At 35.2% G+C, this 17,315-nt stretch overlaps 1 protein-coding gene and 1 non-coding gene across 3 annotated transcripts in view; both read right to left on the bottom strand.

Annotated features, from left to right (window-relative positions):
* PPA2 (inorganic pyrophosphatase 2) overlaps window positions 1–17,315 on the bottom strand; it is a 78,753-nt gene that overhangs the window by 5,039 nt on the left and 56,399 nt on the right. For both annotated transcript variants that reach the window (XM_031468310.2, XM_064484433.1), the window contains 3 exons: window positions 16,080–16,207; window positions 14,786–14,871; window positions 8,231–8,300 (listed from right to left, as the gene is read on the bottom strand). In XM_031468310.2, the coding sequence (XP_031324170.2) occupies window positions 8,231–8,300; window positions 14,786–14,871; window positions 16,080–16,207 (284 nt within the window). The remainder of the gene's footprint in view (window positions 1–8,230; window positions 8,301–14,785; window positions 14,872–16,079; window positions 16,208–17,315) is intronic.
* LOC116149006 (U1 spliceosomal RNA) lies at window positions 12,043–12,206 on the bottom strand. The gene has a single exon (XR_004132652.1). It is a non-coding gene; the product is annotated as a U1 spliceosomal RNA (small nuclear RNA).

Genomic DNA, 17,315 nt, shown 5'->3' with positions numbered 1-17,315 from the left:
TTTTCCTTGTGATGAGAGCTTCTAGGATTTACTCTCAAAAACTTTCAAATATAATATACAGCAACATTATATTTATCACACTATACATTATATCCCTAGTACTTATTTATCTTGTAACTGGAAGTTTGTACCTTTTGACTGCCTTCATCCAATTCTCCCTCCCCCCACCTTCTACCTCTGATAACCACAAATTTGTCTCTCTCTCTCTCTTTTTTTTAATTATAAATGCCTCCCACACTATGTTAGCTCCTGGTGCACAATAGAGTGGTTTGATATTTCTATACATTACAAAATAATCACCATGATTAGTCCAGTTACCATCCGTCATCATACAAAGATATTACAATAAAATTGACTATATTCCCCTTGCTGTATATTTCATCCCCATGATTCATTTATTTTGTAACCGGAAGTTTGTACCTTTTAATCTCCCTCATCTATTTCTTAATCTCTCTCATCTATATTCATTTTATTTTCACATTCCTTTTCTGATTTTTGCCTTAACATGACCAATTCTTAGTTATCCATAAACAAAATATAAGAATATATTAAGTTTATGTAAGTTTAATCTACTTCCTCTTTCAAGAATGTATACAATTGGCTAGTAGTTAAAAAAGAAAAACACTTTACTTTCATCTTTGTCCATCTTTGAGTGGTAATGCAGAGCGAAGATTTTTAAAAATTATTTATTTATTTATTTTTATTGAGGTATAGTCAGTTTACAGTGTTGTGTCAATTTCTGGTGTACAGCAAGAGTGAAGCTTTTAAGAGGCAAAAAAAAGGAAAAGATGTGGGAGATATAGATTGACTCAAATTAGATACTGATTATCAAGAAAATACATTATTATAAAAATTTTAATAGTGAACTGCCACAAAGATGTTTATTTACAGAGTCACAAATAAAGCAAATCTGTATGGCATAAATACTGTAGTATGATCTCATTAGAAAATCACATCCACAGAAAGGTCCAACTGTAAAGGGAAACACAGTCCTCTCTGACGGAGAAGTAGCTCTGATAAACTGAGTGCCCACAGAGGGAAGGATCTCTGGCCCGGGCAGTCTGGGAGGTCCAGGCAATCCTGGTGATAAAAGGGCATCCCAGCCTGAATCCCAGATACTAAGAGCTTTTGAATCCCTGTGGCTACCAGGCTGTGGAGGGTATGAGGTAGGGCTGGGAACTCCTTTAGCAATGAGTCTGGTTCTCTCTCTCAGTCCTACATGCACTGAGTTTGTGTGTGGAACCTCACCAAGTTCAATCTTTTTTTTTCCCCAATAAAATGACTATAGTCACTAAATATTCACCATCGTCCTCAAGTTTCCTCCTGTCCCTGTAAAAGGGATTGTAGTCCCTCCTTCCTGGCTCTGTCCTAAACTCTCCAACCAATCATCTATTTTGTGTCAGTACATGTTAGTGTCTGCATATACTTAAATTTTATATAAATGGTATGATACAATATGTATGACATGTCTGCCTTTTTTCACTTAATACATTTCTTTTTTGAAATTTAGCCATCTTGTAGCATATATCAATAATTCATTTCTTTCTATTGCTGAGTATTTCCTCATATGAATATACCACAGTTTGTTTATCCATTCATCTGTTGATGGACATTTGGGTTGTTTCGAATTTCTGTTTATTACAAATAAAGCTACTATAAACACTTGTATACAAATCTTTTTATGAACTTATACTTCCATTTCTCTTGGGTAAATATCTAGGCATGGAATGGCTAGAACATATAGTAGGTATATGTTTAACTCTCCAAGAAAATGACAAACTAGTTTTACTATTTTGCATTCCAACCAGCAGGGTGTGGGAATTCCAGTTCCTCCATATTCTTGCCAACAATTAGGACAGCCAGTCTTTTAAATTTTTAGCTATTCTAAAAAATGTGTACAGGCAGGTAGGTCACTGTGGTTTTCAATTTGTAAATCTGCATTATTTCCCTAATGACTAGTAAAGTTGAGCATCATCTCTTGTTTTCAATCTATCTTCTTTGGCAAAGTGACCATTCAAATATTTTGCACTTTGTTGGGGGGGGTGGGGGATGTTGTGTTTTTTTATTATTCAATTGTGAGAGTTCTTTATGTTCTGGACACAAGTCCCTTTGTCAGGTATATGATTTTCAAATATTTTCTCACAGTATGTGGCTTCTTTTCATTCTCAGCTTTTTTTTTTAAGTTATTTGGCAGGGGGGGTAGATTAGGTTTATTCATTTTATTTATTTTAATGGAAGTACTGGGAATTGAACCTAGGACCTCCTGCATGCTAGGTATGCACTCTACCACTAGCGCTATACCCTCCCCCTCCATTCTCTTAAGAGTGTCGTTTCCAGAAAAAAATTTAATTTTGATGAAGTCCACTTATCATTTTAAACACTAGATTGTGCTTTTAGTATAATATCTAAGAAATCTTGCCCAAATAACCCAAGGTCAAAATAGGTTCATCATTTTATGTGTTAAATTTTGGTCTAGGATACATTTAGACAATCATCAAACCTAGTGCAAGGTATAGATTAAAGTGGGCTTTTTTCCCATATGGAATAACCAACTGCTCAAGGTCTATTTGTTGAAAAGATGATTTTGAAAATCAATTGTCCACATACAAGTAGGTATATTTCTTGATTTGCTTTCATTGATCTCTTTCTCTAGTCTTATACCATGACTACACTCTCTTGATTACCATTTTATAAAATGTCTTGAAATCAGGAAGAGTTAATCCAACTTTGTTATTTACAAAGTTACTGAATCTATTCTAGATCCTTAGTGCTTACATATACGAGTTATTAAATTTCTACAAAAATGTGTACTACAATTTGATTGATACTGCATTAAATCTATAGGTCAATTTGAGACTTGATATCATTAACAATCCATGAACATGATATTATCTTTCCATTTATTTAGTTCTCTGCTATCTCCTGGTAATGTTTTATAGTTGTCAGGGTACAAGTTCTTCATACATATTTTTCTAGATTTATTCCTAAGTGTTTCATATTTTTCATACCACTATAAATAATGTATTAATTTTTAGTTTCCAATTTTTGTTGCCAGCATATAAAAACAGAATTGTTTATTGTATGTTGATCTTGTATCCTGCAACCTTGCTAAAATCACTTATTCCAGTAGCTTTTAGGTAGATTTTATTGAATATTGAACACTGACATTCATGCCATCTTCCTTTACAATCTGGATGTCTTTTCCTTCTTTTTAACGCCTTATCTCATTGGTTAGAACCTTCAGTACAATGCTGAATAAAAGTTGTGGGAGCCAGCTCAGCCTAGAGTTTACTGCAAGATTTCTAAGTGCAAATTTAACTTGTTTATGCATATTTCTTTTTCAGTGAGCTTTGGTAGTTTATGTATTACAAGGAATCTATTTCATCCAAGTTGTCAAATTAACTGGTGTAAAGTTTGTCACAGTATTTCTCTATTGTTCTAATAACTGTAGAATCAGCAGTGATGTCAGTTGTCTCATTCCTGACATTAAAGATTTGTTTTCTCTCTTTTCTTTCTGATTATTCTGGCTAAAAGGTTTATCAATTTTCCTCGTCTTCTCAAAGAATCAACTTTTGGTTTCATTTTCTCTACTGTTTTTTTGGTATACAAATTCTATTATGAAATACTTCTAATATGCAGAAAGTGCAGAGACTATTATAACAAATATCTACTCTAGATTTTTTTTTAGAATTAACAATGTAAGTTCAGAAACTCTGCAAGCGAAGTCTCTTTTTTCTTCCTACTTATCAAAAAATAAAAATCTCATTTATTTTTATTCTTTCTCAGAAATAACTTCTCCTAACTACCATGCTGACACTGGTGTTTATTGTTCTTATTTACGTTTTTAAAATGTGAACAACAGATCTGTTTGTATTCATTAAAAATACACAGTACTGCTTTGGGTGTTTTAAAATTTACATTGACGATGCATACTACCTATCCTGCTGCAAATGCTTTTTTCACTGCACTTTCAGGTTTTATCCATGTAGAGTCTTACAGTTCTAACTCACGTATTTTACCTGCCGTATAGTAGTCCACTGTATAAATAGACTATAGTTTATTTGCCCAGTTTTTTATCGATAGGCATTTGTCCAGTTTCCAATTCTCCCATGTTTGATCACAGAAACACATCAATTAGTGTCTCTATAAAATACATAAATATCTAGAAAGGTAATTTCAGAGTAGTGGGTTATAAGCATCTTCGACTATACCAGAAATTACTTAACTGCTCTTCAAAGTAGTTGTACTAATTTCTACTCATCAAGCATATCAACAAGTATAAGAGGTCTCCTTTCCCCACCTGCTTAAAAACACTTGCAAACATTTGCCTATCTGATAACTATGAAATTGTATTCTGTCTTACTTTGATCTCATTGATCACTAGGGAAATATGGCAAATTTTTACATATTTACTAGATATTTAAATACTCTCTCTTGTGAACTGTCCATTCATATTGTTTGCCCATTTTTTTCCTTCTGGGTTATCTTTTTCTCATGGATTTGAACAAATTGTTAATCCTTTTGTCATTTATATGCAAATATTTTCTCCCAATCAATGGCATATCTTTTAACCTATTTTGTGGTATCTTTAAATGTTTGTAGCTTTAAAAAAAAAATCCTTTATTTAAATTTATCAATCTTTTCTAGGTTATTCCTGGCCCTTTACTATTCCATACACATTTTAGGATCATCTTACCAAGTCAGTGAAAACCCTATTGGTATTCTGATTAAAAATAGGCTGAATTCATTAATTAATATGGAAGAAATTGTCATTTTCATAATTTAATATTCTTTTAAACTATTTTAAGTCTATTTGGGTTTTCTGTTTATTCTTGATTTAATATCGATAATTTACATTTTAAACAAAATTGTCAACTCATCTATGTTTAGAAAAGTATTCTCAAAAGCATCTCATAGCATTCCTTACTTAAATATCTCCTGTGTATGTAGTAATGTCTTCATTTTAACTGTTGATATTTTTATTTATGCCTTCTCTTTTTCACGGTCCTTCCTGTAATAGGTTTGTCTGTATTATTAGTCTTAAAAGAAGAAGCTTCTGTTTTAATTGATCCTTTCCATTATCACCTTGTTTTGTATTTTATTAAATATTTGCTCTCCTCTTTTTAATTTTTTCTTATAATAAAAAAAAGATAGAAAAAAAAGAGTAATTGTTGAATAGAACATTCAGCCTCTCAATTTTCTTCCTTCATTTCTGCTGTATACATTTAATTTCTTGCAAAACTATTTTTGCTGCACTGTGCAAGTTCTGAAATACAGTAATTTAGTTGTCACTCAATTCTAAATATTTTATAATTTATTGTAATTCATTTTTTTGAGGCATGACTTATGTAGAAGTGTTTTTAGTTTCCAAACACATGGGCTAGGGGTTTTTCTCTTTTAATATTTTTACAGTTGATTAGTAACTTTCTTATACTGTAGACAAAGAATGTAGTCTGCATTACCTCATCTCTTTGGGACTTTTTTCCCAACTCTTTTTGTGGAGCCTAATATATACTCAATTTTTGGAAGTGTACTATAAAAAATGTACTATAAAAAATTATATATTCTCTAATTATGTATGTCTATTAGATTAAGCTTGTAAATTTTGTTCCTATCTTCTCAAAATATTTTCCAAATAACTCTTTACATACAGTAAAGGATCCTAAAAGAAGCATCTTAAATCCCAGTCATCAAATCAACTGTCATTAAATATCAGCTAATACTAGATCCGAAACGAAATTCACATGTATTTGCACACAGGCACACTCACGTATGCACACACATACACAAACATACGTTCTTTGTTCCCTATAAATGCTCTAAACATTGTTCCTTGAAATAAAGTTCTAATTTCTAGCCACATAGTCCTCAAAAATTGGGATGAGTCCCATATTTTTTGGCTATAAAGTTAGGTAAAGGTAAAAAAAAAATGACACAATGTCCAAAAAAATGTAATTGGGTGGTCCTGCGGTGGGACTATTACAGAGTGCTGCTCCTGCTGCCGGGGCCACACGCTGAGCCCAGACACCTGGAGCATCAGGGCAGTGAGGCTGCCTCTGTCTACGGATCCCGAGTGTGTTCAGATCTAAGGAACAAACCTTGTTTTTGACACAGCCATGCCTTTCATGACTGTATATAACTCAGACATCTATATTTATAAAGAAAATCCAAAAATTCTTTTTGACCCTTTCAGTTCTTTCTATCGTCCTCAGATCAATTATCTTTCTTACAATCTCTAAGTAGGACAAACTACTTCTGGAGCTATTGTCTATTTTGTTTCTAAAATGCTTCCAAATAATAGTCATCAGGTTATTGGCTTTTATTTTAAATTTCTTGGTTACGGTCACACTATTTTACCTAGCTGATCTGTACATGTTGCTGGGTAACTACGTAATTATTTGTGGGGGTGGTTTCAGTGCTACCACAGTTAATTGTGCTTTGATTCACATGGGCTCACCAGAATATGCTTCCCACAATAGTCCTAATAATCACTCAAAAGTCTAGTCTTTTAAAAGTAACCAATTACCAAAGCAAAATTACTTTATCCTAAAATCTCACCTAATCAACTCATCCTGAATATTCTGTCAATATACATCTAGAAAGTGAAAACTTCTATTACTATCTGGCCTTGTTTTAACCATTACTTCAGACTCATTTAACATCTACACATCTGTCTTAAGATATTACCCAAGTAGATGAACTTGTTAGAATGAGTTCACTCATTCCCAGCCCACTAATAAACCTTGGGGATACAATTTGTTCCATACAGGCTCAGGATGGATGTGGTCTGAACATCACCAAGTCTGACGGATGACTTCAATGTTGTACGTTATTCTGAGCAAGCAAAGGACAAGCAAGAGCTGACAGTTCTTTGGAGTCAGAGTAACATTCAGTACATTGCAAAATAGAGAGATCTGGGAATATATACCTCAGTAATTCTGATTTAAACATCTCAATGTGGTTCTGAAGAGATAAAATGCCAAGTCAAAAAGCTTTGACTACAAAGAATTTCATTATTACAAGATGATAAAATCTTCTTGAGAAAGTGTTACCTAATCCAGGCTCCTGAATCATGCATGACGCTGCTAATGGCGCAAATCCTTGACTTACAAATTTTTAATGGCGAAATCGCATGTATGGTAAGTTCCACTAGAGCTGATGAAGAGGGAACTGCTCTCTCTGCATTTTGATTTTCTACTATAGTTTTCTCAGTGAAAAATCAGTACAGCACCTTCTTCGTTATTATGAAACACAACAAAGCTACCAAACCATGTAATTAAAGCTGGTTGTTAATGTTTCTGAATTCTAATCTTGTTCCCCATATCTAACTATCTTGATCATGTTCTCCAACCATTATTTTCCCAAGAGGATTTTTCCTACCAACATGATAGGAAACAATTTTTAAAAAAAAAGATGTAGGATAGAAACTTCAATCTTGCAGATAATTTTAGGACAAGCATCAATTATATCTATCTATAAATGTAAAACTAAAATAAATGGAACTGTCTTAACCCATGATTAGTGAGAAACTACTTTAACAAAGGTAAAAAGTTTTTGTTTTCCTGAAAGAATGAATAATCAATATTGATAAGAACTAAGTTCAGAATGTAATCTACATAGATATAAAACTGAACACTTGGATAAAATACAGTGATATTGTAACTGTGTTATTATCACAACTTCCCTGCATCTTTCCTGACCTCCTTATGGCCTGTTCTCACCAATGCAGCCAGTGTGATCTCGTTGAAGTCTAAGTCAGAACATCCTTGGCTCAAAACCCACCAGTGGTTCCATCTTACTCAGAATAAGAAGTGAAATTCTTAAAATGTTCTTTCCAGGGTATTTTACAGAGTCTTTCATAATAATTTGCCCCCACTTCCACCCCCACATCCACACATCTCCTCCATTCTCCTCTCGACTCTTTTCTATTCCATCAGCCACTGTGGTTCCTCGGGTATTTCCTGGCACATCAAGAACTATCAGGTATCCACTTACCTCATGGCCTCTGGGCTGTGGCCTGTAATGATCTTCGTTCAGATAGTCACTTGGCTCAGTCCCTTACCTTCCACAAATCTTGACTCTGGCCAATCCTCTCCTCAGGGAGGCTGTCCCTGACAACAACTCCCATCCCACTCCTGGCACCTTACCCCTCTCCCCGGCTCATTTTTCATTGTAGCACTCCCCATGGCATTTGTAAGATTAAACGATGCTTTGGACATTTGCACCTTACCGATTCAACTAATGATCTTGCTTCCTCTTCAGAGCAATGGAAAGGACTGTCACATATCTGTACGTTTGTGCTGGAGAGGAAAAGAAATGTTGTTATCAAATGGGATAAAAAAGGAGCAATTACCAAAAAGAAAAGTGACTCTCAGATACTTTACGTTTGAGCATATGATTCCAGCCGACAGTTACTGAGTCTGGATCTCACTTGGTAATAACACACACACATTCACACACAAACATACACACTCCCTCTCACTCAAAAGGAGACAGAAGACCTTCTAATGCAGAATGCTACAGCACGACTAGGAATTTGAATAAGATACCTTGAAAAAAGACCTGAATGAATGAATGGATATAAATTAGGGCAAGTGAGATTCTTGTACATTCTTTCCGGCAAGGTTATAAAGTGCTCCACAACACCGCACTCTCCAGAATTGAAAAAAAAAATCAAATGATAGTATACAAATTTAAATAATCCCCTGGTATATCTAAAAGGCTATTATACTACACTTTTTTTTAAACTGGTACTTAAAGTTGTTTTATTTTTTTTTAACATTTTTTATTGATTTATAATCATTTTACAATGTTGTGTCAAATTCCAGTGTTCAGCACAATTTTTCAGTCATTCATGGACGTATACACATTCATTGTCACATTTTTTTCTCTGTGAGTTATCGTAATATTTTGTGTATATTTCCCTGTGCTATACAGTGTAATTTTGTTTATCTATTCTACAATTTTGAAATCCCAGTCTATCCCTTCCCACCCTCCACCCCTCTGGCAACCACAAGTCTGTATTCTCTGTCTATGAGTCTATTTCTGTCCTGTATTTATGCTTTGTTTTTTTAGATTCCACATATGAGCGATCTCATATGGTATTTTTCTTTCTCTTTCTGGCTTACTTCACTTAGAATGACATTTTCCAGGAGCATCCATGTTGCTGCAAATGGCATTATGTTGTCGGTTTTTATGGCTGAGTAGTATTCCATTGTATAAATATACCACCTCTTCTTTATCCAGTCACCTGTTGATGGACATTTAGGCTGTTTCCATGTTTTGGCTATTGTAAATAGTGCTGCTATGAACATTGGGGTGCAGGTGTCTTTTTGAAGTAGGGTTCCTTCTGGATACAAGCCCAGGAGTGGGATTCCTGGGTCATATGGTAAGTCTATTCCTAGTCTTTTGAGGAATCTCCACACTGTTTTCCATAGTGGCTGCACCAAACTGCATTCCCACCAGCAGTGTAGGAGGGTTCCCCTTTCTCCACAGCCTCTCCAGCATTTGTCATTTGTGGATTTTTGAGTGACGGCCATTCTGACTGGTGTGAGGTGATACCTCATTGTAGTTTTGATTTGCATTTCTCTGATAATTAGTGATATTGAGCATTTTTTCATGTGCCTTTTGATCACTTGTATGTCTTCCTTGGAGAATTGCTTGTTTAGGTCTTCTGCCCATTTTTGGATTGGGTTGTTTATTTTTTTTCTTATTGAGTCATATGAGCTGCTTATATATTCTGGAGATCAAGCCTTTGTCAGTTTCATTTGCAAAAATTTTCTCCCATTCCGTAGGTTGTCTTCTTGTTTTACTTTTGGTTTCCTTTGCTGTGCAGAAGCTTGTAAGTTTCATTAGGTCCCATTTGTTTATTCTTGCTTTTATTTCTTCTAGGAGAAAACTTTTGAAATGTATGTCAGATAATGTTTTGCCTATGTTTTCCTCTAGGAGGTTTATTGTATCTTGTGTTATGTTTAAGTCTTTGATCCATTTTGAGTTGATTTTTGTATATGGTGTAAGGGAGTGTTCTAGCTTCATTGTTTTACATGCTGCTGTCCAGTTTTCCCAACACCATTTGCTGAAGAGACTGTCTTTATTCCATTGTATATTCTTGCCTCCTTTGTCGAAGATTAGTCGACTATTATACTACACTTCACCGAAGAAAAGAAAAACCAAATTTGACCCATAGAATAATGACCATAAGGAAAAATTTTCCTCTAAGTGTGGTGGTAAACACTATAACTGGTTGCTGGAAAGGTACTGTGGAATCTTTCTCAGACAGGGAGGGAAGATTAAGTGGTGAGAGGAAACCATATGAACACAAGAACTTGGTTTTTGTACAAGTAAGGAAGTTCAGCAAGGCATGGACAGCAGCTGCTCCCCCACTGGTAAAGGCTCCATCAACTCAAAAGCCTTCACAGACAATGGGGAACAGCACGCTGCCTCCACAAGCACGCCGCCCACCAGGCCTGTCTTACTTTCCAGATGAAAGCAAGGATGTCATTCCTCTCAGATGTACTCAGTCCAATTTTTAAAAATTTCATCAAAGAAATCAGATTAATATGGATACAGAAAAAGGTAGTAGAAAAGGGGAGTTAAAGCTAAATTAATTTTTCAAAATTGAAGGCATACGTGACTAGCGGATCTCTAAAGGAGGTATTAACAGATGAAACACACACACACTCACGTGCGTGCAGGCTCCTCAAGTGGGTCTGAGGGATACACGTTATCAGATTTCCTTCGGCAATGGCTTCTAAGATATGCTGGGGTATAGATGATAGAAAGGTCTGCCTAGTTACTTATTTATCTTCTTAACTACACCTGTCTGTGATCGGGCACTGGGTACAGACTGATTACGAAAGTGGTCATTTTGCTTTCTACCCAGACTCAAAATGTGGAATTCGTTTTCATTCTTGGCATGAATGTGGATGTCTGGTGAAAGCCGGCATGATCATCTTTAAGACTAAACTACTTTGTACTCTCTTCTCCACAGCTCATGAGTAAGTAAGCTAAAAACTGAAAAAGGTAAGGCCTTTTAAGTTAGATGTTTCTCTGAAGAAAATCAAAACTAAACTTAAAAAGAACAGGCAAAAAATTAGGCACTGCAAAGTCTTGAGCGCTACTCCTCTGAAGAAAGTGTGATGCATATGAAATATGGTATAGTTAATGTTTTTAACATTATAACTACACTGAAGAGAAACATTCCTTGGGAATTCTGGGAAAACTATAATGAGAGAACAGGGAGTCTGCTCTAAATAGAGTTGACAGATAAGACGTAGAACACCCAATTAAACCTGAATTTCAGATAAATAGCAAATTATTTTTTTGTATAGGTATGTCCCAAGTATCACATGAGACATTTATACTGAAATCTGAAATTTAGATTTAAGTTATGTCCTATATTTCTGCCTGTTAAATCTGATCATCCATTTCTAAAGTAATCCTCTACTCCCATAACAAGGCAAAGCCATCAACAGAAATATTAAAAAAGAAAAAATATTAAAGCCAGCACTGCAAATTTAAAAAACTGAATAACTTTGAAAAATTATAAATAAATCCAATAAAAATATTCTGACAAGTAACCAGCAGAACCTAGGAGAGCCAAAAGACTGACACTTTTCACCTTGGACACATCATGAGAATGGCTGTTTCAAGAAAGAAATGGAAGGTATATACAACGGACTTAGGAGATCCTTGCATGATGTGTAAGATACAAAAGAGGGGAGATTACAAAGCCCTTTGTCACTATTTCTTCAATAGGCGTCCCTCCACTTTTTTTTTTTTTTTTTTAGCATTTTATTGCTACAAACAGTGCCACCTTCCTCACTAACAGCCTTTCAGTTAATCAAGAATGTAATCTGGGTTGCAACACACTTTCCTCAGGATTTAAGGAAGTGATTTTGATTTTGAATGTTTAAAGGTGTAATAAAAGGTATTCTACTGAGAAACACTTATTTTCTCAGAATTGGCCCTTATATAAAAATAGTTAACACGGATTGATACTTATTTATTGATTCAAAAAAATTATTATTTAGTTTTTTTTACTAGGGGAGAGCGTGAACACAGTCCCCCACTACCACAAATTATGCAGTCAAGTTTCCCACATTTGGGGAAATCACAGGGGTCAGCACATCCAGGTTTCAATGGATAAGCCTGGCCCTGGGAAAACCACCTTCGTCATCATGGTATCTCCCCTGCCAGGTAAGTATCAAAAGTAGCTATGAGCAGTTTGGATTTTACAGTTCTTAAGCAGAGAGGTTCATGAGAAGCACCAGGGAGCTTTTAAAATATACAGATCCTTAGACACTACTTCTCAGAGAGCCTAATTCACCAGGTTTAAAGACGAGGACAATGCATTTGAATGTCTGAATGATTTCCCTAGGAAACTGCGCTGTGCTATACGTTGTTGGAGAGAACTACTGTGATAGTGTCCTCAGTTCAGACTTCAACTGAACTGAGTGGGGAAAACAGGTTAAAACGGAAGGGAGGGAGCTTTGCTAGTCAATAACAGAGTACATTTAAAGGAACTGAGGGAGAAAAGCAATTTATTAGGTAAGGACAAAGGAAATAAAAACTTAACAATCATGAATATATTTTACAAATCAAACAGTGATAAAAAAATAAGGAAAACATGGGCAAAAGTGAGTTAAAATTCAGAAGATTTTGACTTTAAATTATCTAGATGCATAAAATTTATATCCAGAAACTTTTATCCCCCAAATTTTTAAGCAAAAATAAAATTATTTTGTTGTATTCTTTGAAAATGTGGAGAAAAAAATAGCTGTTAAGAGACTAAGTTTGAAATCTGGCTTAAATCCTGGCTCCATCGCACACAGGGACCTTAGATAGGTCCATTAATCTCTACATGGCCTCAATCTCCTCATATGTAAAATGAATATAATAATGATACAGATCTTACACATATCTAATATTGTGAATATTAATTAGATAATATATAAAACCCTTTGAACCTGAAAAATAGTAGAGTTCAAAAAATATCAATCTTATTGTTAATAGATTCCTTATCATTACCTAGGTGGCTACAGCAAAATGACTCCAGAGCACAGACACAGTTACTCTCACAGTAAAGATGATTAGAATCGGCACAGAAGGAACGGTGTCAGGCTTTAGAAAAACTAGCCAGAGACATTCTCTAGCTGTGCCCCTCAGGAAACCTGGAAACCATGCAAGTCCTATCAAAGACTGAAAAAGCTTGTCAGAAAGTTACCTTTAGGAAGGAGATGAAATACGTCTTCGGACAACTGAAGACCCCTTCGTTTTAGAGGAGCTCATCACATTAACATCTGACTTAGAATGTCTGCCCATAAAGAAGAGCTCAGTCTATCAGTTACTAGAATAGTCAGGGCTAGATGACATTTAATTATACCCAGTTTCTTCAGTTTGTTAATTAATTGTACTATTTAAGTTAGGAAGAATTACCTCAATTTTAAGACTGCTGAAAAAAAAAAAAAACAGTGATCTACACAGCAGTAAGAAACATGGAAGATCAGCTACTTGACAGTGTCACTCTAGCCCGCAAGAGAAGCTGATTCTGAAGCTGTCATGCCCAAGTATTCATGCAGAGGCAAGATGAGCCTTTTGATGACTTGGATAAAATATTCCCTGAGACTGACTAATTCTTTACTCCATGTTACTTTATTCCAATGACTTCATTAAATGTGTCTGTGGATTCCCAGACCCAGTGCTGCAGAACAGGGACTCCACTGTATTCGCAGCAGTAACCCTACCACCAGCACAGTACCTCTCAGGAGCCCCTCTGTCAGTATCTGTCAGAAGAATGAATGGCTTCCCAGCTTCTCCTCATTCAAAGAGAACGGTGAAGCTGGGTAGGACTCTGCTCTCCAGAAAGACTGTGTACTTTCACCTCCTACAGTTAGGCTTACCCAGGGTCAGCTGTTTTTGTTTCCAAGCCTTTTATGTCAGTTGCTCTCGTTACTATAATTTCATAATTTAAGCTGTAATTACACTCATGGATGAAGGCAGTGTGGAAAGAGAACTGTGTCTAGGAACACTGAGTAGGCTCTAAAACTGCTGAGGCTCTAAAAAGCCTCAAAAAAGGAGAATCACTATAAAACCTTGGTGTCAAGTTAGGTGCGGGTAACACAACTATAAAAGGTTAGAGGGAAAAAAACCCTAAACATTTACAACACTTTTTAAGTATAAGGAGTTTAAGGATTACAGGATCTGAACATTATTTTCTATTATATATTAAGTTAGACTATATATAATCAATACGGAATCTATACAGAAAAAGTCTTAGCCCTTATATCCAAAGACTGATAAGTAAATGTACATTTAAATGTTTTAAAGTAAAATAAAATGTTTCAGTTATATATGTTACTATTGTTTGATTCCCCTCAGTCAACCACCTGGTGACCAAGATCATGTTGGATAAGGAGGCGTTTTATTGTTCTTACCAAGTAAATGGTGTGGTAGTTATCATATAAATTAAATAACCATATGTTTGCATGTTGAAAAATTGTTGTTTACTCCACCTTTGCATATATCACACTGTATTATAACTGAATGCCTGTCTACTTGACAGTATCCCCCACTAAACTATAAATCCCTTGGGAAAAGGGACCATGTCAATTCCTAGTTTCACAGTGCCCAGCACTTGGTAATACCTTCTAAATAGGTGCTCTGCAAACATTTTTTAAATAAAAAAAAACTGCAATTCTCAAAAAAATCAGATGAGTAGTATTGCATGGCTCCACAGTACCAATTAATAATCAAATAACATTACATTGAAAAGACAAATTCTTACCAATTTATAGCTCCTCCATCACACTTCTCCATAAGCAATGCTTTCCAACATTCATGAGTAGATTTAATAACTTCAAGAGCAAAAGCCTAGTTACAAATCAAAAATAGACACAGCAATCACATCATTATACTAACATGGAACTATTCACAGTATGACAGTTAATTGTTAAGAACATGAGCTATGGAGTCGGGCAAACCTGAGTGTAAACTCTGACATCCTTATTTCCAGCTGTGTAACTTTGTGCAAATTACTTAATCTCATTGTCCTAATCTCTTCATGTATAAATGGAATGTAATGAAGATAATCTAAATCAGAGGTTGGGAAACTTGGGCCCGTGGCCCAAATCCGGCCCGCCACCTGCTCTTGTAAGTAAAGTTTTACTGAACACAATTAAGCCCCTTCACTTGTGCATGGCCCATGACTGCTTTAGCGCCACAATGGAAGAGCTGGGTAGTGTGACAGAGACTCTGTGACCTACAAAGTCGAAAATATTTACTATCTGGTCTTTTACAGAAAAAAGTTTGCCAACCCCTGATTTAAATCACAGAGTCGTTGAAAGAATAAGATGTATACAAAGGGTTTAGCTTAGTGCCTGGCTTGTAAATAAGCATATACCTCTTGATTTCATCATCATGAAATCAAAGCTGTAAGTAGCCTAATTGCATAATCATTTTAGACTATCCACTGTCTGAAGATAGGAAACCTAATATTTTCTAATTTTTTCTTAATATGAATTCATATAGTATCTAAAAAGGCAAAATCAACAATAGATATGTATCTAGTAAGACCATCAAAGGAAAACTTGCTTTATTATTCCAAAGCAGAAAATTCTCTAGATTTTTTTCCTTCCCAAAATGTTGGTAATTTTCGTTAGGCAGAGCTCTTACGTATTAACTCATTTGTGCTAGCTCCTTTCTCTTTCAATGACAACTAAACACATTATGATAAGAATGAAGAAAATAGAGAGTCTTGGGAACTGAGGCTGAATGATGGGGAAATTTACTTCTGAAGAGAAAACATTCCCTCAGGTGTGCTGTTGCCTGAGATGAAGGAAACAGACATAGATAAACAGATGGATAAAGGTATTTATTAGTCTTATTGATTCACTTAGAGAGATCTCCTCAAACTTTTTTAAAAATAAAAAAATGATAAAATAATGTCCTTAAATATGAAAGTCAGTAAAAAGCACTTTTGTTGTGTAATACACAAATATTCACATAAGAACCCCCCAAAGTGAAAGAAGTATTATACAGGTATCACAGGCACATTTAAAAATAAAGATTAGCATCTTCACCTTGTTTTGGAATTCTCCATTAAAAGCAAACTGGTTTTCTGGTTTTCCCTCTGGTACCTTATAAAATCTAAACCAATTAAGAGTAGCTTCCAAGTAACCAGGCTTGTACTTCCTAACATCGTCAATATCTGTAAGTGAAAAAACAAAGACTTTTTGTTAAAAAAAGAAAAAACCAAAATCCACTCCCGTTAGTGGCAGAGCATTGGACTGGGGCAGTCAGTCCGACTCTGCTCCTAACTGGCGGCATAATCATCAGCATGTATCATATCACCTCCAAACTTCCATTTCTTCCTATGTAAAATATTACTCCTTCACTCTGCAAACATTTCTTGAGCATCTTTGGATACCATGTTAGGTAGGTATGGGGGATAAGGAGATGAGGACAACAGTTTTTTCCTCAAGGATCTCAAAGGTTTAATTTTAAGAAACCAGGCAGAGAGACAACAAATTGCATTGAAGTGAGAAGATTAAGTGAGATATACTTAAAGACTGACGTCATTCTGAGGACAACGGCGTGGGGGCGGCTCAGAGAATGGAGAGTTACCGTGTTTTAGATATTCTAAGTTAAAGGAAAGGAATGTTGAAGGTAGGACAGAAAGGGCAGTGTCCAGAAGAGAACGCACTAAAGTTGAATGAGAAGGGTTTCATGTGTTCCTGCATGAAATACATAGTAAATTTCTCATTATGTGTCAGATACTGTTCTAAGCAATGAAATAGAATGACAATCAGAAACAAGTCGCTGTTCACGTGCTTCTATAGTAGGAAGAGAAAAACAGCAAATAAAGAAACAAATACACAATTTAGGAGAGAAAAGTCTGATGAAGAAAAATAAATCAGAGTAGGCAAGACAGACAGTGTGGTCAGGGCAATTTTAAACACAGTGATACCTGGATGGTTCAGAGTTTTTCATTTCAAATTAGTAATAATTTACAGGATTTATTTTTAAGTTCTATTACCACATAAACAGCTTAACCAATACATTTTGAGGACATTCGTTTAAAAATAATTGGAAATATTACTGCATTAGTAATAGACCCCTCCCCGAAAAGAGGTCCCCAAGGAATGTATCATTTCCCAAAATATCAATTCAAAAAGTATAAGAAATAACTAAATAAACCTAGAAGTCTTTACTCTCCACCAGAAAGTAAGGGAAATGCAGCATAGTCCTTTAGTAATGATACATCATGGCAAATGACAAACAGACTTGGTAGCACTTCAAAAATTAGAAAGCTATAA

This window comes from Camelus dromedarius, chromosome 1 (genome assembly GCF_036321535.1).
Source record: "Camelus dromedarius isolate mCamDro1 chromosome 1, mCamDro1.pat, whole genome shotgun sequence".
NCBI lineage: Eukaryota > Metazoa > Chordata > Mammalia > Artiodactyla > Camelidae > Camelus > Camelus dromedarius.
Note: the sequence above shows the minus strand (reverse complement) of the source record. Positions and strands in the feature narration are given on the sequence as shown.